We start from the raw sequence: 25,401 nt of genomic DNA on the forward strand, positions 1-25,401 counted from the left end.
TAGAAATTATTAGGCGGAGGTTTTCGGGCTTACCGATAACGAATCCAACGTCAGAATTACAAAATTTGTAATAATGGATCCATTATTGCCGTTCGAAGTAAAAAAAAAAAAAAAAACGTGTTCACTTTTTCATGTATTATGATACCTGATGGCTTTTAAATCGTTAATTGCGAATCTTAATTTGTAGTTGGAAATTCGAATTGGATATTGATATTTTATTTTTCCTTTGCAGTTTGAAAACAGAAAGTTCGAAGGCTGGCTCGCCGTCAGCTTCAAGCCGCTTGTTATTATTAATATTATTATTATCACAGTTCGAAACGATTTTTTTAAACGGAGAGTTCAAAGGTTAGCTAATGGTCAGCCCAAGCCCACTTGTTTCCACCTATTTCCAATCATCTTTACGTGAAACGCCAATATCTGTTCAGAATTCTTATGAGATGTATTTACAATTTTTATCAAGGCAAAAAGAAAATTTTCACAAAATTTAAACGCAACATTTTTTTCACTTTGCGTTATCAAGAATTCGTATTTCGAATTTGATACTTATGAAGCCGAGACCCCGCAATAAAATGCCTTATATACGTATACAGTAATTTAAACCGTTTAGCGAAACGTCGTTTATAATACTTCTCTTCACTTACCTCGGTGAATTTTCATCCAAGTACCTAGATTTAAAGTTTACCGCCGAGCCGTCTCTGAATTCTTGTAACTCCAACGGCGTTTAAGCCTCTCTGCTGTTATCATTTCGCGAATAAATACAATTGAAGGATCATTCCGAAAGTGGTTGAAAAGAAATTTAAAAAATTAACTGTTATAATGTATTTGAAGATTGTTTTAGTTATCTCAACACGATGCGATTTATTAATTACTTTAATTTTGTTGTTGTTGTTGTTATTATTATTATTATTATTATTATCATTATTGTCTATGTACAAACATTGATATACATTTTTCGTATTTTTCATTTTTGATTCAACAACAGATTTGTCTCATTTTTTTTTTTTTTTTTTTGTTAGTTTCTTTTTTTTTTTTTTATTACACAGTCAAATAAACATAATATATACACACGATATGTGTCAACGATATCGACGAGAAACATTACGAAACAATATACAATTATAACACACGTATACAGTTTTCGTCTGCTTTTAAAATCCCCTGTAATTATCGTTGTTAAGAAAATAATATACAAATAACGAAGGGTATAGAAATTTAGTAATATAACTATGATGACGATGGTATTATATAGAACTTTCCTGAACGCGGGAACTCCGCGTGCAGATATTATCGTGATTACGGACGACGGGAAGGGTGTTGGGACGAAGGGGGCTAATTAGGGGGTTTCCTGGGGGCGAAGGGCGCTCCGTGAAACCCTCGGAGTATATCCACGAGTCCTTGCCGTGGAGGACGGAGGACGGCGATGAGGGATAACCGAAACGCTCGATGTTCGAGGGGAAGTTTTTTATCCGTTCCGGTTTCGCCGCGTACGTCGGCTCGAAGATGTCCGGCCGACGGTCGACCTTTATCGGGATAACGTCGGGCTCCTCGTCCTGCGAGGGGTCCTGGAGGTCCTGCGGCCTCGGATCCCGCGGCGGCCGCCTCTCGTCCTTACGCAACTCGCTGTATTCCCGTACCTCCCTATCCGCATCCTGCGGGACCTTCGCCAGACGCGACGGGTGGCTGCGACGATACAGCGTCAACGTCACACCGACGACCAGGATGCACGCCGCCGTTACACCACCGGCGAAACACGCGACCAGCAGGCTGTAGTCCTTCTTGTTTTCCGAGGAATCTCGACCTGCCGTTGGGGAAACAGAAAACGCGTCGGATCGAGAGAACGGTGAAGGGGGTGGAGATTTTTTAAATCGAGGGATCAAAGTGACGGGGTTTCAAAGACGCGAGTTTCGAGAATGTGGAATAGTCGAAATGTCGGAACGTCGGAATGTATGGGACCTTTGGTACTTTTTCATGGTTCTACATTTTTAAACCTCAAACTCGAAAAACGAAACTCCCATTCGATGCTCTTACAAGTTAGAAAGGCGATGGGTGACAGTGACAGATTTTTAAAAACTCAAGTGGGAAGAATGTCGGAGTGGAAAAGTCGAAATATCGGAATATCTCAGGTAATAAAAAGGTCAAGATCTCGAATTTTCGAAGATTTCGAAGAAAAGAAATTTTATTTAGTACAGGATTTCACGATGTAGAAACTCTGAAATTCTATAACGAATTTATTCATTTTGGCATTCTATATTTGACACGTTAATTCATTGATATTAGGAGTTCGTTAACTGGCGCATTTTTCTTGACCGAGTCCTGTTTTTCCTGCTGATAGTTTACAACCACTGCAAACTACGTAGAGTGAAAATTTAATTGAAAAATACTAACAACCAAAAAAGTTACGTTGTTTCGTTCTGAAATGCGACGAATGGCTTTGGAAGACAAAAGCACTGGCAGCCTCCGCTGTGCTGCGGTAGAACGAAAATTCAATGTAGCTAGTTTGGCTAATCCTTGTGCACTTCGTTCGTTACAGATTCATCGGATAATAGCTAACGAGCCTGCAACAGAGGCTGGTCCTGCAGGATGCAGAGAGTATCGAGGAGCAGACGAGGTTGGCAAAATGGGTGAAGAGGAGGACGAGGCCCTTGAGATTCAGGAGGCGCGTCCAGGTTCGTTAGCAGGCTTAAAGGAAGGGGAACGAGGAGGAAGAGAAGAGGATACTGTGCACACGATTCAGGAGCAGGAAGAAGGCCGAGGATCCGGACGAGGAGAGGCGAGCAGCTGGTGGCCTGCGGGGCTTTTTGCCAGACCCCGCAGTGTATCTGGCGGACGTTGGACGACCCACTCGAGCTACTCGGTGAGCATGCCGAGCATGAATAACTCATGAGGATGGAAATTAAAGAGGATAAATGTACCCCGAAGGTGGAGAGGAGGACGAGGAACGTTGTCGGAAAATAAAAGCAAAACACAGACGTCGTCACATCGCCACCTCGCTTCCTCGGACCTTCACTCCGCGGGCCCTTTGAGGACTAATGGTAACGCGAAATTGAGAGACACAGACTCACCCGTCGTGTACATCGCCACCCCTTTCAACGTTATCGGCTCCAGGACAACCGGGTCGCTCTTCCCCTTGGCGTTCACCGCGTAGAGCAACAGTCTGTAGTTTCGGCCTGGTTCCAGGCCCGGCACCTCGAATATCGGACCTTGGGAGCCTAGTCGGTCCGTCTGGTTCGAGGAGAATATCGTGTTCGCCCGGGAAACTGTCTCCTCGCTGTAAACCTCCAGCTCGAAACTCGTCACTGGTAAACCACCGTCGAAACCCTCGGTGCATCTCACTATCAGCCAATCAGCCTCACGCGAATCCGAACCTCTACCCTCGTCCAGTCCTGATATGGTCAAGCGACGTGGCAAGGGAAAACAGTGGTTAGTTTAGGCCGCGAGGGATCCTTGGGTGTCGAAGAGCGGGAAAGGGTCTGAAGCTTTCTGAATAGTTCAGGAAGATTTTCATACGTTTCAACCGGTTTCAACGGACATCGACCAGCTTTGGAGGCTCGCACTGATTTCAAAAGATTTCGGGTCCTTTCAATTACCTCTTCGCATACACCGTTTCGTTTACTTTTACTTATTGCTTCGAGGGTTCGGAATTCCTTGTGAAAACATTTCATACAGGGAGTAATTCAGTAATCTGTCAAGAGACTAAAAATTATGACAAGGTACGATGATGGCCACAGCTGATCTGTTTCATTAGATCAATTCGAATGATTTAATGGACTCCACTGAATAGCTGCAAACTGTAAACCTTGTTCATGGAATAACGACTGCGAGAATAGGAGCTCTTCAACATATTTTTTAAAATGTCCCTCACCCATTCTGTAGGCGTAGGGCCCGGTGGACTGAACGGCAGTGCAATTGTGAAGCGGATAGGGTCGACCGGCAACGATGATCTGGAAGAGGCAAGGGTTCTTTTGTCTGCCAACTTGGTTCCTGGCCCAGCAGGCGATGGTCCCATAGTCCATTTCGGAAGACGGTGTGTAGTTGAGACGAGAGCCGTGCCACTGGCTGGTCAACAGTCTGACAGTCTCTACCTGCGAATAACGAGTCGACGGTACGTCGACAAGTTCACCGGAATTGTTGAATGTCCAATGAAAATTGGTCGGCGGTGGTCGTGACTGGATGCCACAGAACAAGGATATCGTCTCATGCTTCAACGCACCGACGACCTGCATCACCGATCCCTCCTTGCAGATCGGCGCGTCTGGAAGAAACGGGATTCAAATCGTTCAAAGGCGAGAAAATCGCCGTGGAGAGCACCGATAGATTTCCCGAAGTGACCCGGTAAGATTTTACAGGTGTTTATGAACTTACACATGACCTCAAGGGTGACCGGCTCACTGGAAGACTTGCCCTCGGTGTTTGCGGCCAGGCAAGTGTAGTCGCCGGTCGAGTGGCGAGTCAGGCTTTGGAGAACTAGAGAACGATCGCTAAATATAATGCCGATCGAGACGTTCTGATGCAGTTCTTTGCCGTTCTTGAACCAAGAGAGCTTGTAGGCCTTTGGATTGGCCTTAATGTTGCATTCGAAGTAAACGTCGTCGCCCTCCTTTATGTCCCGAGCGTTGATGCTCGAGCCTATCCTTATCGTCACAATCGGCAGGTCTGCAATCAGGCGGAGTGAAAAAGAGGAATGAAAATCGAGGTCTGCATTCCGAGCGGCTGGAAACGGGAGCGGCTGAATTAGGAGTCCCGAATATCTCCCATCAAGTTGAGGGTTAATGGTTCGAGGAGTGAATGAGCTCTCGGATCGAACAACGGATCAAGTTTGCAGAGCTGGGCCGGGTGGGTTCAATTGTCGGGAATTAAACTCACAATGGATAACCAAATGCCATCTGTCCTCTAGAGCGCTGTTAGGCACTTCCGGGTTCTCAGCTCGACATGTCAGATACTTCCCGTCGTCCTCGATTGTCGGCACGTAGCTCAGGATGCTTTTCGTCACGTTTGGAAACTCTGCAAACTTTAACATCCCACCACCCCCCCAAAACTTGACTACTATTCTATTTTCACTTGAGGAACTTTGTCTCCCTAGACTCGTCTACTCACGTTTCTTGCCATGTGCTTCACCTGGTGATCTCCTTTCCACCACGTTATCACAGCCTTTGGTCTCGACCCGAAGCTGGTACAGTTTATCTCGTAGGTTCTGAACGCCGAGAGGTTCGGCTCCTTGCTGGTTATGTTGACGGCGAACGGTTTCACTGGAATGCAAAAACCAGAACGAATCATTCCTCGAACCACGGACCAGACATTTCGCCATCGACTTACGGTTCACGTTCATCACTATTTCCGTCATCAGAGGTGGTACCAGCCTGTTGTTGTTGGCCAGGCACACCAAACGAGCTCCAAAAAACTTTCTTGTTATCCTGGGTATGTCCAGGCGGTTTACAGTGACCTCGTCTTTCTCCCTGTAATAGGTGTCGTCCATCACTTCGTTGCCAAGATACCATGTCAGCCTCGGAGATGGACTTCCACCCCAGGTCTCGCAGAACAGGGTCAAATTTGAACCCTCGTTGTATATCGGCGATACCTTTTCAATCGTTCGCCGATTCGCGTCCAGCACCACTGGCCGATCTGGCTGGACTAAGAGAGGAAAAAGTAACGATCACTTTTATCGGAAATGAAGTCGGCTAATTTTTTCACAGATCGTTGTAGGCACAGAATCTGAATTTGAAGTTATTTGAGCTTTTCGATAATGGTCCCAAAAATAAAATCTCACCCAAGGATTAGACTAAAATTTGCGCTTTATTTGATATTTTTGGTACACTTTGATCCCGGGTTATTAATTGTCAAAGAAATTTGCAAAGGACTGAAAAATTGTTTCTTCTTTTTTTCTTTTAAACAGGATATATAATTCGAGAACGAAGTGTGCTAAGAATCCGCGACAAAGTTTCAGATATAGCTTTAAATTTAAACTGTATGCCTTGTTTGAGATTTCTGTCACATTTCGTTCTTGACTCATTAATTGTGAAGCAGAATCTGAAAGGTGAGATTCTCTTTTTAATTTTTTTATTTTTGGTTTCTCTGTCAGAGATTCCATAAATGGGAAATAAAATGATCTAGAGTACTTGAACAAAGTTCAAAATATAGCTTAAAGCTCTAGCTACGGTTCAAGTCGTGTTTTGAGTCTCTAAAAAATTACGTTTTCGAAATACATCCAGTTGTAAAATATCCAGAGTCAGTTTTATCACTGCAAACTTGATTTAAAATATCATAGACAGCTTTGAAACTCTCTAAATGTAGATTTCAATTCTCGCGTTGAAAGAAAAATTCGCGAAATCGAAGACACTCGCTCCTGACCGCATTTTATTAAAACCAGCTTACCGATTACGGTCAATTTGATCTTGACATTTCTAGTCGGACTGTTCTTGAAGTCTACCCTGCATCTGTAAACGCCTGCGTCAGAGGCGAGCAGATCGTCGATGACCAGCTCGGCCGGACTGGCGTTAACATTCATCAGGGCGCGGCTGCCGAAGCCGTTTGGGTCCGACCATAACTTGGCCTGATCGAAGCCTCGCCCCCGTACATCGAGGCTGTAAACCGGCTCGCCGTCAATTTTCTCATTGTACCAGAGAACCATGAAGAGAACGTCGCCTCGTGAAGAGGGGGCCACCTCGCAAGGTAGCCGGGCCTTGAAACCCGCGACCGCTGAAACCTCGGTGATGGGTACTGAAAAACGCAAGAGAAGCAACGCTCGTCAAATCCAAAAGGTAGCGATACTTGATGATTTTTTTATTTCAGGGTTTCTTGTTTTTAAAACTGAACGATGATTTGTAAAATATTCGGGTGAAAGAAAGCGTGTTTTCTAATTACTTTGCAGCATGTCGAGGATTTCGAAAAGAATTTACGAAACCTGAGACAATTTAAAAAATTCAAGAAAACTCTTAACACGGTACGAAGATTTTTGCAGAGCCCAAGATCACGTCAATGCTTTACCAAGGTTTGAATAATTTCAATCACAGCTTATAAAATTTACCATTATTTCTTTTTCTAGCATTTTAAACAATACCGTACGACGTTAAGCTACTTTAATTCCATTCTTGACTCTTTTTAATCCAATAATAACTAGTTTGCATTGATTAACTCATCAATTTCGAACCCTGATTGAAAAACTTTGTAGTGATTTGATAAAGTTCCACCAACTGACACGAAAACACAAATTTCTTAGTCACGTAAAAGAATTTCAACGGATTTCGCATATTTGATAAGTGAGTAGATATATGATATCGTATAATTTACTAACAACGAGATACATTCACGGCCAAGATTAGTTTTCAACGATTCTCGAACGATTAATCACAGCAAATAAAAAAATCTCTAACAATTGCAAAGAACGAACAACGCGATCCCGAAAAAATTTTCAAGTCTCTCTGGAGCATTATTCGTCTGGTCCAAGTGGAATTCCTGCGATATCCGATGAACGGGATGTTTGAAAAGACTTGATCAATTACCAATAGTTGGTCAAGAATTTATTGAACCGATCTGAAAACGCATGGAGCCGAGTTGGTTATATTCCTGCAAATTTCAATAGCGGGAAACCGTCCTGCCGCAGGAAGTCCCAGGGGGTCTGACCTGAACTCCGGCGGTATTCCAGCGGTTTGAAATCAGGCTTCGAACGCTCGTCCCAACGGACTGTTTAAAAAACTCGGTACATGCATGTGTATAATGCATTTGAGTTGGATTGGTAGATAGGTAGTAGGTAGATAGATAGATATATAGATAGTTAGTTGGAGGAATAACTAGACAGATAGATAGATAGATAGATACGTGGACAGACAGATAGACGTAAACAACGAACTCGGGTAAGAGTTGGGCAGTAACTGCAAATTTCCGGTGTGTAAAAAAAAAGCTGAAAAAGAGAAAAATCCCCGGGATTGATCTGGAATCGAAGGGGAGTGAGAAGGCTCGATTAATTGGTTCTGCCGGTCGATTTATGCCTGCCGACTGAAGCATCGATGCAGAATTTTATTGGTCCAAATCGCTCCACCTACGTGAATCAATCTTAGGTAAATCCTTCGCGAGTGATTATACTCGGGCTATTCTGCTACCTCTGATCGCCGCCTTTGGTCCCGACACCGTTTTACCGCTGTTCAGGAGTTCCGCTTCACTCTCTCTCTCTCTCTCTCTCTCTCACTCTTTCTCTCTCTCTCTCTATCTCTCTTTCCGCTCTCTTCTTCTCGCGCTAACCTCGACAGAGACTAATTACCCGACGGTGATTCCATTTAATTGAATTGCTAGAAGAAAGAGTCCAATTCCACCAACGCACGCCTGCCCCTGCTGGAATTTCCTCCATTGGAGTAAGAAGAGAGAGAGAGAGAGAGAAAAAAAAAATGAAAAGTGGGAGAGGGAAAGAGAAGGTAGAAGGGAAAATATATATGAATTGATGATCAGGGTTGAATTGCTGGGGGTTATATTCTTTACGTTTCGTTACAAAAATCTCACAATTAAAGAAGATTTTTTGAAAACAGTTTATTCATACATCTGTACTCTGTTAGCTATTCGTTATTTTTGTTTTTTTTTTTCTTGCCATTTCGTTACTTCCGCTTACCCATCATTTTATCAATTTGTCATTTTGTCATTTGAACGGGTTATTTTTCACGTTCGACAATATCGTTTTAAGATACAAGTGCCGGTAGGATTCTGTTCCTCCGGTGACTAATTATTGTTATTCAGTAAAATCAGCTACGATGCACGATAACGCGCTGCTTATTTCGCCTACGGATTTCCGGACCACCCGGAACCGTAATTCGGAACGGGGTTGAATTTGCGAAGAGAGATAATGATCGCTCAGTCACTCGCTTGCTCGCAATTCATGCGCTTGCCGATTCGCTTTTACCTATATGTACAATACATATATCTATAATATAGAACGATATATATGTGTGTATATGTATATGTATAATATTATATACTGTATGTATATACACCTGCGTACACTGCAGACTAACCGTTTGAATTATTAATTCACTGGTAACATTCGCCACGCTGTCATTTCCTGTACAATCAGATTGTTTAAATAATAATGAGATTCAAAATTATCTTCTAATTCCGCATAAAATTTATACAGGATAAATAAAAACCAAATATGATTCGTGTGGTCGAGTTCGTTGTGGGACAGTTTATTTTTTCAACTATACGTAATTTGACTATTTGACGAGTGCTTATATATATATATATACGTCTTAAGCGTTAATTGCGAAATTTGACGTTGTGTGCACTTTTTTACTCCATTCTTTCAACAATATTCGCAGGTACCGACTTGGAAAAGAAGTCTATAAAAAATTGGGATTAAATTACGTATTTGAAAAATGTGGAAACTTACTTTTAGTTTTTCGAAAAAATAACCTTTCACCGAAATATTAAATCGTATTTGAAACGTACAAAGCTTCCCAAATGTTTATAATATATATATGTATGTATATTATATACCGGTGTACCTGCAAAATCTGTTTACCGATTGCAAACAAGCACAGAATTTGCAGTCTATGTACACGTACCTTTGCAAATAGGTTGTACATATGTATATATATACGTACATACACACATGCGTGCGAGTATGAACTACCCTATTTTCAAGACTGCGGCTATCCTCTTCGGCTCGTGTATATTATTCCGTATAGTCTATATTTGTCGTAGTGTTTAAACAGGATTGAATAATTATAGCGAATAGGCAAAGCCAGCACCAAGCTATTCGCCGCGTAGTAAACGTGCCGTATTGCACATACACCGAGGCGATACGTTGTCGTAGTTTGCAGCAATCCTCTCCGCAGTAAATTCTGCACGTCGAGTAGTCGCGTGGCAAACATCATGTATTATCAAATTAATACGTGGCAAGGATGGAAGGATAAGTCTGAGAGCTGCATGATAAACTAAACGATGGTAAAATCCTCGCTAGGGATTTACGTTAAATCTTGTATATATAAAATGCTCCGAACTACGTTGATTTTTTTTTTTTTTCTTGCATAATTTAACACACGTTTTTTGTAATACGATCGATTTAACGATCGGGACGAAAAGGTGGGGAAGTATCGAAAAGTCGTAGGAAATTATGAATATTCACGTAAGAAATAAACGGTTGAATAAATTCGCGCGAGATTCCCGAGGCCCGTTTTTTATCGCACCTGTTCATCGTCCCAACCGCAAAATATTTCCGCCTCACGAAGTATGTGAAATTGTGTTAATACACTGTTTACCAGGTGTGATAATCGATTTTTATGTTCAACACCAGTTTTTGCCAATTTTTACGAACTCGACGGTTGGGAAGAAGAATTATTACTGTTGAACGAAAAAGAAAAAAAACGATGCTCGTCGGCAATAAAATCAATATTCAGTAAAACCGTAATGAAATTAAAAAAAAAAAAGTGTTCACGTATATAAAGGCACAAAAAAATAAAACAAAAAATTTTACACCGTTCTTGGTTATAAATAGAGAAAGAAACAGATGCCTCTATCGATTATACTCGTAATCAGCTAATTAGCTGCGTGTATAATTTTCAAGTAGATATAAGAAATTACTGTGAATACCGTACAAGGAAAATTGGGTAATTTTTGAAGGCGTGGAAAAAAATTCATTGCACAGCAATCGGGTCGGTAATTAATATCGGTGATTAATTATACATTATAAGAAATCGATCAAACCGGAAAAAAGAACCCGATGGAGTTTTCGAATGACTTTTAACTTGTATGGCTTGATTATGCGTACATGTGTGTATGTGTGTGTGTGTATATTCAAACGGTACAAAAAACTTTTTTACATCATTACAAATGACCGGATATACGGAGTGCATAGATCGTAAAATAAATCTGTAAAAATACGAGACGCCGACTCATTTTTTATTCATTAGTTAATTTTTTTAATCCTCATTTTTCTTCTATGCTTGCTCCATTCGTTATATTGATCGTATAAGGTTGTTGATAGTGATAATGATAATAATAACGAGAAGACGGCGAAGAAGGAGAGAAATGACAGAGAGACACCGATTGCTGCAATCGTATTATAAACGATTACGTATCAACGATCGCGTGATTTCACGTTATTTCGAAATCACCTTCGTTTTTCTTCCACGCAACAAGGTTGTATCAGTGTGTAAATATACAAACGTACGATATGGACCGATTAATTACGATACTTCGGGCTGTCATCTTCCTCTATACCAACGATTTTTGACTTATTGAAGTTTCGGCGTAAGATCAACAATATAAATGAAAAAATCGAGGATGATGGGTAGGGAAAAAATTTATCACCAACTCGCGGCGATTATTACGTTGAATCATAGACCGAAATTGCGTCGATATAAACAAATGTAAAATATTTATACAAGCGTGTGAATAAATATTACTTAAGCATACACGTTATACGTGGTTAAATCGGTAAACGAATGATTTTCGACGCTGATCCAAAATAATATAAGAGAAAGTAAAAAAAAAAATTATCAAACGAATCGAGAAACGAAAAAATCCGTGAGCCTGAATAACGGAAGAGCAAAGAATAATCTACCCGGGGGGGGGGGGGGGGGGGGGATACGGGGGGTCGATGTCGAAACGCGGTATCAGCTATTTCGTGAGAAGAAATAAGGGACACAGGCCTCGACTGTTCCTTCATCCCCATGAAGCGACCCGCGGTTTTGCAACTCAGAGATGAGGGGCGGTTTTCTCGAGTGCTTGGTCACCGGACAAAAAGCACCGTAATATAACGATCAAGCATGTGAGTCGAGGGACGGAGGGATGGAAAGGAAAGGGGGTCGAGGACCGAGGTGATAAAACCGGCGAAATCTACCTCGTGCAAACAAGTCGGCAAACAGACGAAGAAACACGCGCGAAAATGAGAATCTTTCTCCCGATGCTTGCAAAAAACGATCCAATAACGGGATTCTTTTTTATCAATAGACTTTTTGGCGATTGTGATATTACGATGAATGGTTTCATTTTTTCTTTTATTTTATTTTTTTATTTTTTTTTTTTCTTTGGTCTCTGTTTTTGTATCGTTTTTACTTCCCACTTTTCATCACCTTCGGTGATGTGTTGGAAAAGTATTGGTTTCGGGCGAAAATCACTTTTTCTAATTTCAACGAATCTTTACGTTTTCGAACATCTAGAATCCGAAAAACAAGTGTTTTTTTTTTTTTTTTTAGAGAAACAACCGTTGAAACGATTGGATTAAAAACTGATACCCGTGAGAAATTTTCCAATTTTTCTTTAAAAATTTTTTTCATTCGTCCGATTTTTTATCCGTCTGTTTTCGATATCATCGCGAAAGTTTATCGGACAGAGTTTTATGGCGGTAAAAACTGTAGCGTAAAAATTGTTTTTACGGCTTGTGTCTTCTTTTTTCTTTTGGTCTGGTCATTTGGTTTCGAAAGTCAAAATTCTCGGCTTTTACAGCCCAATTTTCATCTGGATCCTGAGAGAAACAAAAAATTATATTCCCAAGAACGTGTCGGATTCAATGTCTTCGATAATATTTTGAAATTACTTTTTGGTACTTTCGAAACGATATTGTGTCAACTCGAACACCGAAATTATTATTTATTTTCATTTCTTTCTAATCAACAAATCGTTGTTGTACTTCTGTTTGAGTATCTTTTTATTTTCTATACCGCAGATCATCGAAAATTGTACGTTTCACTTTTCGTTTCAGAAGATAAAGACAAAAGAAAGAAAGAGAAAAAAAAAAGAAAAACAAGAAACAGAGCGTCGAGAAGCAGATTCGATCAATTTCGGTGGATAAAAGAAATTTTCGTTCCTTTTTAAATTCTCCTTTTCTCACCTCAGTAGCGTTCTACAAAATCGAAGTATGTATTAAACTACGTTATTGAAAAAGCAACACGAAGTAATACAATCCTGTCAAATATCACAAGAAAATTAATCGGATGAAAACGCCGCGTCCCAAGAAAGCGCGAATATTTGCAATTTAATCTGCAATATCCCGCAGCTATTCTTCAATTCTCCTCCCACACAATTTTCAGATCCCTTTTACGGGTCGGGATTTCTTCGTGTCTGTCTGCGCTACGCGTTTCAGATTAAAAGACGTTGATCGCACGCGGATGCTGCGATGACTTTCTTCTCGGCGTTGCGAAAAGGTGCGAGAAACTGGAGAAAAGGAGGAAGGGAGGAGATTCTTTATTTCGAAAAGAAGATCCTGATCCTCCTTTATTTCTTTCTCTCTTATCTCTCTTCATTCCTATTCTTCCTCTCGCTCTCTCCTCCCTTTATATCACCTCCTCCGTTTTTTTTTTTTTGTATTTTTTCTCTTGCCTACCGGCACGTTAAGGTGACCGTACAATGCTCGAGTGATTGGTGGACGGTTCTCGGATTGTCTACGGATATCGTTCGATACCAAAGCCGATTTTATCAAATATATTGGAGAATCGTTTGCGAGAAGAGGACAAAGGAAGTATGAAACGTAACAAAACATTGGTCAAAAATTTCTTACAGACGAGAGAGAATAGCGTGGAACAATATCAACATTTTTATTTTTGTTATACGTGGTTGAAAATGTTGACAGTTGGTTGCGAAAAAATTGTACGAAAATAGTGAGAAAAAGCTACGAAATGAGGAATTTTTTGGTAAAATGATAATAAAGCACGTATCACCAATGAATAATTGTCGAAAATTCAACAACGAGTGATTTTCTCACAAATTTCTCTCAAGCCAGTATAAAAAACGATGTGCTAAAAATTTCGCAGACAGTCTGGTTCTTTTATAAACACTGACTTGGAGCTTATTGAACGTAATATAAAATCTGTGTTGTTTAATGCGAATTTTAATCAGAACTGACTTATTCGAAAATCCAAACTGCTTAAAATTTGGAAACAAAGCTAAAAATGAAGCTTCAATCTTTAACCATATTTTTGTTCCTGTCAAAAATCTTTCACGTATTCCAGTTTCCTGTGAATAAACTCCCAGCCAGAATATGCTGAATATCTGAGACAAAAACTAAAGTTTTAGACTAAACTTCCAAGCTTTATATCGACCTTTGTTCAAAATGCTCCGTAGCATATTTCGCTCCCAAGTAACGTAGTGTCGGTAAAATGAATAGAAACATTTTTCTTTTTTTCTTCCTATCTCACGTTGAAGCGGTTAAAGTACAGCTTGAGCTTTGAGCTGCGATTTAAATATTGTTAGAACGTATAAGGATCTTTCGTTCCAGAATTAAAGTCAATTGTAAAGTCCGGAAATTTATTTCACCACGGTTTTAAACTAGATTTTGGTAAAAGGTAATGCATAAAAAAAGATTTGGAGTTTCAAAATTTAACCAGGAAACTTGATACTATTACACAGGTTATCAACACATGTGTATTTTTTCTTTCGAGTTTGTATTTAAATGAATAAATTTTGATTCTATAGGTACATCGAATAATAACCAAAATCTGTATTTATTGCTTATAAAGTTTGCTTTCGTCTCTTTTAGGTTGATAAATAATCACCGGTCAACGTGAATTTTTTTAAATCGCTTTTATTTAAATAAAAATAAATGCAAAAATAAAGTTTGTTTAATTATTATTAAAAATAAATGTTTGAGAAAATGGATAAAGCGTTAGAAGAATTTAAGTAAACACAATGTCCCAGCAGGTCCACTTTATATTTATGTTATTTGATACATTTCTGTTATATTGAATATAACACAATTTTTTTTTCAATTTTAACATTTAAGTGATCATTTCAACATACAATTTGTAATTTCGACCTTTTCTTTTTCTATTTAATAATACTTCAAAAAATGGTTAAAGCGACCCAAAAATTTTAGTTTCAACTTGCTGGGACATTTTTTTGTTTCCATCCTTGTGATTTTTCTCAAAATGTAAAATATCGTTACCGTTTCTACAAAAGTAAACTTTATCTAATAAAGCTAGTTTTTTTTTTTTTTTTTTTTTTTTCCCTCTCAGTTACGCGGAATAAATCAAAATTTCACATCTAAAACCAAGACTGAAAATTCCTGTTGACCGGTGTTATTGAATAAAAATGTAATAAACGAGAGAATGAGAGGCGGAGGTGCGATGCAACGGTTTAAGACTTTGTTAAGGTGCTAAAGGAGGAGGAGGAGGAGGAGGAAGAGGAGGAGATATTAAGGGTCAAGTTGCAAATTTATGAGGCGGGCAAATAAATTAAACTTGTTCGTAACTTTGAAAAGGGAGGGATGGTGATGGGGAGGAGGGGTGGCGGCGGGGAGGGGGGGGGGGGATGTGAGACGATGTCGGCCGTCGCAGAGCGTCGAGGTTCATTTCGAAAGAGGAGGAACCAACCGCCTCGGGAAGCAGCGTCTTAATTGCTAACGGCGGTGTCTTGTACCTTATATACTCAAGGAACTTTAAGCCTCGTTCCGACGCCACTATTATACCAACCCCCACCCCCCCACACCCCCCACATACACACACACACACACACACATACATACACAAAATCGCAATTAATGCAAGAACGTACACAGCGTCAAGAAGGAGTAATTTCACTGTAGGTTAAAATTTATACACGCGAGAGAAGCGGAGAGAAAGAGAGAGAGAGAGAGAATTGAGTTAAAGAGAAATATTTAAAGCGGAGGGGATGAATAATAATTAACGGAAAACAACGGTAACAATAATTACCATCGTCGTTGCGATTAGTCCGCGAACAGGGGCTGGGAATGGAGGGAGGGAGGGGGGAAGGGCAGAGGGCGAAGAGCCGGACGCGAATGTAACAAACTCCTCGCTGGGAATAATCAGGACGAGTTTGAGGGAGAGAAAGAACGATCCACTTTATATCACATTTTCCTTACGCCTGCAGAGAAGACGGAGGTAGTAAATTATCTTACGCCGAAGACGCCCGCGGAGCGAAATGCCTTGCCCCGCGTAAGATTCTTGATCTCCCAACATCGTCTTGCAATCGGCATTAATTAAACATCTCGGCAACTCTCGCGTTTCTTTATCTCATTTTACACAACCTCCGCTTTTCTTTGATCAGACGCGATTATATTTATCTTCTTCTTCTCGTGCTTGATCTTTGCCTCTCTTTCTCTCTCTCTCTCTCTCTCTCTCTCTCTCTCTCTCTCTCTCTCTCTCTCTCTCTGTTTTTAGTAATTTAGCTATAAGGTACGGGAAATTTACGTAAAATTTAAAAAAAAAAAAAAAACACTTTGCAAACTTTCAAATTTTACCGCAAACAAAACGGGTTCTTTTTTTTTCCCTTTAATTTCTTTTTGCGTTGAATCTGACAAATTTATCCGTACACAATACGTGCGACGAAAAATGTGAGAACAAATGGAGGAAATTTTTGTACAAATTTAACTTACGGTTACCTGTATCACATTTCTATAAATCGATTCTAAATATTTCCGTTATCGTCGGTGTAAATTTCACAAAATTCATTACAAGTTTCAAGCTTTATCTTTCGTACGTCTGTCGTAACGCTAAAAAATCCAAAAATCAAAGACAACAAAACAAAAAAAAAAACAGAAACAAATTTTCCCTTCATTCGTTATACTCCGTACTTTCTCCGGCATATTTGCAAATGTAATTGCGACGAATGAATGAATTATTATTATTATTATTATTCGTCCGATTTCTTACTTATGTACATCGATATGTATATATGTAATATAAAAATATGTACATAATACGCAAGCGGATGGTGCGAACTAATTTTTAATGTGCAGCCAGCAACGGGGGAGTGTTAAAAATTATATGAGGAACTACTTTGATATCAAGGATCGCGGTTTTCCGTGTAACATTCTCTGCAGTATACGTACCTACACTACGCGTATATCTGTGTTTAGGTGTGTGTATGTATATAACGAACGAAGTCGCGGTCACGCGAGTCCCTGCACTCCAATTTTTTTTCCCTCTTCTCTCTGGGGTTTTTCCTTCATTCTTTGTTTATTTTTCTTTTCAACCAACATCATTATTGCTATATTGCCGTATCCACTCTGCCGCGATTACAATGTACTCCTCCACCGATTTCCTCGAACTCGTTGGAAAATCGGGGCTCAATTTTACCCAACGCTCCCGTGATCATTTTTTATTTATCACTTGGGTTTTATCGTTATTTTTTTTATTTTTTTTTTCTCCTGCCTTTTCATTCCCGATCGTTTCTCAACTTTGCAAGAGTTGACGATCTTTCGTGTGTTTCGTCCTGTTGATTTTTTGTTTCATTGCAGTTTGAAATAGAATTAGAAAGAAAAGAAAGAAAGAAAAAAAAAAAAAGAAGACTCAAGAATCGCAATTTTTATTCGAATACAAAACGTCTCTGTCAATTTTTGCAAAGTCTCTGATAATGAGGATACGAAAAAAGAAAATTGTATAGCGATTATTGAACGAGAAAATTGAAAATTCAAAACGTTACGACGGATATAAATTAATACAGATTATTTTTTATATCTCTCCAGTCAAGCAAAGCGCAAATTTTAAATCCATTCCCGCGGATCTCATAAATTTTGTACCACACATCTTGTGCAGGTAGTTTAAATACAGTTGACGAATTTATGTAATACTGCTCACAATGGCAATGATAATAACAATAGTGATAGCGATATTAATAATGATAATAATAATAATAATAACAATGTCAATAATAGTGATAACGGACTCAGTGATAATAGTCACTATGATAATAAATGAACACACGTCGGGTTTGGAATGGAACAACGATTTTCATCGCAATGTTTACCTCAATTCGTACCAAATTGGGTAATAAAAGCACGTAACAAGGTTCGCATCACGCGATATGCACGTAAATACAGTTACGCTTGTAATGTATGTAACGTTTTATGTGGGTGAATAAATGATCGTTATATCTACATTCTACGAGAAGCAGGTTGTCGACTATATACGATGCTGTACGTACAACAATCTGACAATTCGAGATCGATGCTCGGAAGAAATTTTCGAAACATGTCGTGATTTTACATCGCAATTTTTATACTTGCTAATCGGTTTTTGATTTCCTTTTTTATTTTTGTTTTTTAGAATTTGTGCCCGCATCTAATTCTCGAGATTAATTTTTACACATATTACGTAACGTAATGTATAATGTATTTTGTTATGTACGTTTTTGTTCTTTTGTTTCTTTTTTCTCACGAGATGCTGCGTGATGTAACGAGAAAAAGATTTATTCGGATACAAAGAACCTTGTGAATAATTCAGTGAAATTAAAGAAACATTTTCGTTGTTTTGAGGATTTGATTGTTTTGAATATTTTTTCGCTGTCTGGAATTTGAGCATTTTTTTTTTTTACCTGATTAAATACTGGAACGATTGAAACAAATGGTACCTCAGTATTTTGAAAATTGCCGTTTTCCACTTTTGATTTCTTGAAATGCGAGGAAACCAGTGATGAAATAAAAAACGACACATTTTTTCCACGTCAAGTCCTGTTGAATATCAAACTTTAAATTACACGTTACTTATGTTGGAGATGGAAAAAAATTTGACGCACAGTTAACAGCGAAATATAAGAAAAATAGGTGAAATTCAACGATATAAATAAAATAAAATTCATATAAATTATCTCGACTTTGAGAAGTATAATAAAGTAGGATGCTTTTTAGGTAAAATTACACCCTTCAAAGTGATCGAAAACCGTTGATCATTTGAAATTGCGGAATCGAATTTTACATACATGTAAAAAGTAATTACGTAATACACTCGCTCTTTCTTATTCTCTATCTCTTCATCTTGCTTCTCTCTTTTCCTCTTCTTTCTTTCTTTTTCTTCTTTTTTTTTTCTTCTTTCCTCGTATCTCGAGATGTGCGCCTCGCAACTCTGACACTTGGCTCTCTTTGCAGAGCGAGGGTGAAATTTGATATTTGATAGGACATGCGGCCCTAGACCACATCATCCCTCAGCGAGGAGACGGTTCGGAACTTTCTGTTTTAGACCCGGAACTTCCACACTACTCGACCTAATTAAACCCCCTCAGCTCTCAAGTATTCCGCACAGATATACGTACTACAATTTATATATATACACATATATATATATATATATAACTTTCCTATACAGGATATCACGTTTCAAAAACTATGCTCAAGTATATCGAAAACAGAGCATTGAATTAAAAAAAAGTATCGTAACAAAAATTCTTGTTTATAAAAGATGGCCCATTAAGGCCCAGCTTTTGTTTTTTTGTTTTTGAAATGGAACCTTCTATTTTTTTTTTATAACGGTTTCTTATTTCTCGTTGAAAAGCGAGTAAGTTTTACTTCTAGTCATTTATTGGTTTTCATCTTTGAACAAGCCCGAAAAGTTATTCGAATTTTTTTTCCGTGAAATGAATGGCAATGCGTCCAAAAGAATTTTCAATTTAATGCTCAGTTTTCGATATATTTGAGCATATTTTAAAAAGCGAAAAGCAGAAGAGAAAATAAATTAACATTAAATTACTACACTAATCTTACCCACAAATCAAACGCAAGATATTTCTCTTGATTTTTTCTTCCCTCTCGTCGCGTTCTTTGAATAATTTCATTAATTACGTAGAAGGATTTTTTTTTTCTTCATTTTGCACATTGCTATGCTTATTTCGTGTCGAATTATCAGATTCATTGTTATCGTCTAAATATTTCTAATTCTTTTTTTTTTTTTCTTCTTCTTTAACGACGCGTTTAACGTTTACGTTTCGTTTTTCAGTTTTTAGAAATTTCCAGGATTTTTTCCGATCTGATCTTTCGTTTAGTCCTAAATTCCATCACGACTTGATTACGTATTTATAAAATCGCAACTACTTAATTCATACGCGTGTATAATATATTACGTTCCCTAATTATCATGTCAAACCGACTAACAGAATTTGAAAAATTCTCGTCACTCTGGTATTGCATATAAATATATATGTGAAAAAAAAGAATATATATATATATATACATGTATATAAATATGTATAGGGTAATATATTGATCGGGGTAGAAGAAGTATACGTGCCGGGAAAGGGGTTACGAATATATACAGTGTAGTTCCGGTTTCGTGGGCAGCGCAGACATTCTCTGGCCACTGCAGAGGGGGGTTATTGCTGGCTGCTGCTGTATCATACGGCGGTTGATTTTTTCTTTTTTTTTTTTCTTTTTTTTTCATCCTTTGTGTTTCATTTGTTTTTTTTTTATTATATCCCCATTCGGTCCCAAGTACATTAAACATATGCACAGACTCAGTGTCAAGAGCGCTTCATTTTCACTCGGAAGGGAACAAAAGTGTGAGTTCTTTTTTTCGTTTTTTTTCTTCTCGTTCTATCACTGGTGAAAATCAAGAGGGAAGAATTTTTTAACATTTTGTAAAAAAAAAAAAAAAAAAAAGAAACGTTGCCACGTCTGTAACGGAAAATCGTTGGGAATTATTTTCAGGTTTTTAAAAACGACAATATTCGTTCGCATATAGCGAACACAAACAAAAAAAAAATGCATAGTCTTAAATATCAATATCGAATCTTGAGCGAAAATCGATAAGAATCGTCAATTTTTCTGACGAGGAAAAACAGATTGAAGGGATGAAGAAAGAAATGACGATCACCGTAACCTTCGCAACAAATTTGCAGCTGTTGTAAAATTTGTACATCATTTTGACAAAATCTCGAGAAAAATTCACTCGCCAATGTGAAGAAGAGAAAAAGTATTAAAATAACTGGATTGAAATGGTAATTGAAAGAGGTGAAAAAAAATAATAAAATTCAACTCAAAATTATAGTAACTTAGCGCGGTTTTTTTTCCGTTAATACGTGTGATATACGTGCATGTATGATAAGAGAGAGACAGATCAGAAAATAAATGAATAACTTATAAGCTAAACAGTAAAAAAGTAACAAAATCAAAGTTGGCACTAAATTAAGATAACAGGAGTGAAGAGAAAATCAAATAACAAAATAGAAGAAGAAAAATAAATAGATGAATAAAAACATATATTTCAAAAGATAGAGCAATTGGTATAAAAGTACAAGTAAAATCAACACAATGGTGAAAAATAAAGTGAGAGAGAGAGAGAGAGAGGGGGTGAGAGAGATATGTATGTAGAGGGGGTGGGAGGAGGGTTTCCCAAAGTTTCAAGTGTTCATGTTGCGGCTACACAACAACTTTTACCAAACCGCCAAGTTTTCGAACACCTTCTGCAACGCGGTTGCCACTCGGATCCCCTGCAGGAACTTTACCCCCATGTATGCTCGCTATACGTTGTACGTAAGGTGGGCATACATACATAGATAGGCATGTGCATAACTACGTATACACGTCAAGCCGGCAAATTGTTATTTGAACAATCGCTGTCATTTATTATGGAAAATCCGTATTTTTTTTCGTCGAAACTTTTTCAAACCCTGCTTTCTTTTTCAGCTTCATCCCTTTCTACCTTAGCTTTACGTTGCACAAGCGTGCGTGTGTTCACCTACGTATAACTATTTTGCGGAATATAACGTAGGAATTATCGGAGGATAAAATTAATTTGCCGAATTCAAATTCTTTGCGATTGTACAAGTATGTCGAAATTCTCGAGTTTGCATTCCGGCTCAGCTGACGGAAATCGTGAGGTAAAATATTCACTACGCCGGGCTGTCGGATTGAATTTATAAAGAATAAAAAAAAATCAAGTCTGTTATCAAAGTCTCGTATATTCACTGTAAAAAAAAAAAAAAAAATCACAACTTGATTATAATGCGTAATTTGTTGCGTATAGAGATGAAAATTGTTGTACAATTTTCAGTTCGTTTCTTTTTTTTTCACATCAAACCTCGTCTTTCGATTGCCGTTTTTTTTTTTTAACCCTATGCACAAATACAAAAATCTGTGAAATTATTTTTAATCGAATAGTCTGTTTAAAATATAGACAAATTAGTCTCAAACTTATAAGGGAGAAAATATTTTACAAATAAACTCATGCTTCCAAACTATTGCATTGAAAAATTAGACTCGAGTTTTTTTTTTCTATTATCACAAATTCTTCTTGCGGTTTTCGAAATTGTTTATTTTTTATTCCCTGCCGTTTCTGTGGTCGCGAATTCCTGACCGTAAGTATTTTAACTATCCCTTAACGTCCTAAAGAAATTCCAAGATTCTTCTGAGAAGAGGGAAAACCGTCGGGTCTGACATTCCTACGAAGAATCGCACAGAATTTCACGAATCAAAATTCGCGAAAATAGTGCTCGCCAAATATATAATTTTATTCTCCTCATATTTGTTCGAAAATGTGACGCAATTTTACGGAAAAATAAAACAAGCGATACACGAACAAGATAAATAATTACCAGTCGGCACAAATTTGATCGAATAAATCCGAGCAAAGCGTAATAAAAAAAAAAAAAAAATGCGAAAGTTAGAAAAACGATAAAGCGCAGGTGAAACTTGATAGATCATATTCGCTAAAAACCGGGCAATAATCCGCGGTACATTTACTAATTAAACATAAGTCTTCTTTAATTTTTTCTTTTTTTTTTCAGTCATATGATTTATTTACTTTCGCGCTGAAACTTTACTTCTTTTATTTTTAAATTCACAACAAAACGATCTATTCCGATGGATGAAATGAATATTTTAATACTTACTCGGTTGGTCGACGTCGGTTATGAGAACTTCGGCATTTGCAAAAAAAAATACGCTCACTAATAAAAGCTTCTTCATATCAATTTCACAATTAAGAACAACGACGACGACGATAATAATGACGAGGATGAATTTATCACGTTCATTCACTCTTCACACTCGCTTAATTCTCACATACGTATATTTCACTATATTCACATCGCTAATTGCGAATTATCAATTAAACTATCATATTTATTTTGATATAATTGGTGTTAAATTTTTTGCCACTGCATTTTGAGAAATTGACGGTTTGATTTTTTTTTTTCTCGTTTTTCTCGATTCTCTCCTCTTTACACGTAAAATAATGAAAAAATAACTAATTTACCATGGAGAAATGATTAATTGGACTCGGCGTTTTATCACAGCATCGCTATTTCCGTCGCTGTTATTATTACTATTATTATTATTGCTGTTGTTGCTATGATTATTCGGGCAATCTAATCAACCATCAATTAAGCAAACTTGACTGGCTGACGGCCAGGGCCCGACTTGTCACCGCGGTTTAAGCCGTTTATATGTCGCCGTGATCTTAGATCTGTGAAAAATAACACTTAAGCTCAGTTTTCATGGGGTATAAATAAATTCAGGCTTCATTCCGTATACGTAAAAAAGAACGTATCAAATTCCTCGAAGAAGAAAAAGAAACAAAAAAACGAAACAAATAACACCAAATTTTCACACGTCGACGATATTTGATTTATCACCGATTTAACATTTTTTTTCAATTTCTTCTCTTTATTTGTTTCTTTTTTTAACCCAAGCTGCTTTAACACCAAGTTATATATCTCACAACGCGCACCGATTAACAAGTACCTCGTGTATTGAATTCATTAAATACGTTCTCATACAATTACGTGTATTTATACATACATATACATACGTATATATTGTGTATATTCACACAAATATTCTACCATTCGTTTAAATTTATTCATCCCTTATCCCTCGCGTTCCTTTAATTTTTTTGAAGGGTAGAAGAACGGCGGAAGAGGTAGAAAAAAAAAAAAAAAAAATTTTTATCTTCCGCGTAAAAAGTGGTGAATTTCTATTTTTTCCAATTCATTTATTTATTTATTTTTTTTCTTTTCCTTGGCACACTCGCGTGTTAAAAATTCGCAACGCCGATATATCCGGCACCGAAATCCCGAGCTGCTGCTACCACTGCTGCTGCTACTGCTGCTGCGGCTGCTGCTGCTGCGTAGCGGCAGGCAAACTGAGGGGGTTGGTTCGTGTTTCGGTTTTCCTCGGGGCATTTCGAGCTTTTCCGTCACCCTCCGGCTGGTTAACGCTCACTTTCCCTCTCCTCGACGATCGTTTCCTCTTATGCCAACCCCTTTCACCTGTCCCGTATAGCTATTTCATACGCTCATTACGCGCGGCTGAGTAGTTCTAGGGTGTTTTGTTTTTTTTTATTTTTTTTTTTCGTTTTTGGTTTTTGGTTTTCGAATATCCCTCCCCCTCTCCCCTCCCCTCACCTTTCTTTGTGCCCGAAGTGATATCAAAGCTTACCTTTTTTTTTTTCAAGTCTTTCAGTCGCAGCGGAATGCTCAGCGTCCCATCTCAAAAATTTCCATGTCCCAGCATTATCACAGTTTATTTAAATCTTGGATTTTCAGATCATGAAATTCTCACTTCGTACACTTGATCAGCGATCCCAAATATTCCACGAGCAACAAGTTTCGGTCGGTATCATCGAATTTTTATGGTTTTACCCGTTTCACGTACGGAGCCATATTGGATACGGAATCTTGGATTTTAGATGTTATCAAATTCTGACTTTAGATTCGTGATCGGTGATCCCGAAAATCCCACGGGTGAAAAAATTCAGGCTTTATAAGTTGCACAAGTGAGATTCGTTTTGGAATCGAAATGATTGATTAAATTTTTTCGAAAAAAAATTAATACGAAGAATTTGAGAATTTTCTTTTTTTTTTTTTTCCTTTATCGTTGATAATTCTTTTTTGCCTGATAATCTGCTGAAACAATCTTCTTGCTGCTCTTTCGAATATAACACCGGCAAATATAGAATATCAGGGAGGAATAAAATAATTGTCAAATCCAAAACAACGAACGATTAAAAATAAATAATAATAATAATAATAATATATGAAATTTTTTTTTTTTTGAATTCACGAAGACGAAGAAAGGAAACCATTTCTTTCATTTCCGCTGGCCTCACGCGTTCTTCCGCTTCGTTTTACTATCTAGCTTTTGCGTGTTTGTTTTTTTTTTTCTTCCTCCTCCTTCTTTTTCTCGTTCTTTTCATCATTCTTCAGCGATCCTCGCCTCTCTTAAGAGACCCTTTTTCCAACCTCCCTCCTAAAATTCACCCTGATGTCGGTGCGTACTTAGGACAGTATAAGCTTATACGCAACTTATATACCCGTATTCCGTCTACAGCTCGGCGATGTTTTATTAATACAAAAACAAATTGACGCAAGTGAGAGATCCCAGGTCCTATTTTATATACAATCGAGGGAATATCCTACCGCGGATGTTGAAGTCTGCGTGTGTGTTTTTTTTTCTCTTTTTACTCTATTTCTTTCTCTCTTCATTCTTTTTGCCCACTTTATTTTACATTTTCTCTCTGTCTTCTTATACCTACGAGGATAATAATAATATTATGAAACGCAGCATCTCGGGACGATGATGCTTTTTTATCGTCGACTCAAATTCTGTATCAAGATATACTTTATTGCGATATTTGAAAAGCAGTACCTTCCGTTTTTTCACCACCGACGTGATATTTTGTATCGTTATTTTTTACCTTTCGTAGCGTTGAAAGAATTAATTCTATTGCTCTTCGTAGTTTTTTTTTTTAACAATCT

At 38.0% G+C, this 25,401-nt stretch overlaps 1 protein-coding gene across 1 annotated transcript; it reads right to left on the minus strand.

Annotated features, from left to right (window-relative positions):
- Window positions 1-845: 845 nt before the first annotated feature.
- On the minus strand, window positions 846-23,954 carry LOC124309511 (titin-like). The gene is made up of 9 exons (XM_046773183.1): window positions 22,534-23,954; window positions 6,370-6,714; window positions 5,314-5,628; window positions 5,095-5,246; window positions 4,864-5,008; window positions 4,363-4,653; window positions 3,863-4,252; window positions 3,063-3,383; window positions 846-1,798 (listed from the first exon to the last, which is right to left on the minus strand). Exons 1-9 carry the CDS (start codon window positions 22,607-22,609, stop codon window positions 1,242-1,244), a joined length of 2,592 nt encoding a protein of 863 aa, XP_046629139.1. The 5' UTR covers window positions 22,610-23,954; the 3' UTR covers window positions 846-1,241.
- Window positions 23,955-25,401: the final 1,447 nt, after the last annotated feature.

This window comes from Neodiprion virginianus, chromosome 7 (assembly GCF_021901495.1).
Source record: "Neodiprion virginianus isolate iyNeoVirg1 chromosome 7, iyNeoVirg1.1, whole genome shotgun sequence".
Lineage (NCBI taxonomy): Eukaryota > Metazoa > Arthropoda > Insecta > Hymenoptera > Diprionidae > Neodiprion > Neodiprion virginianus.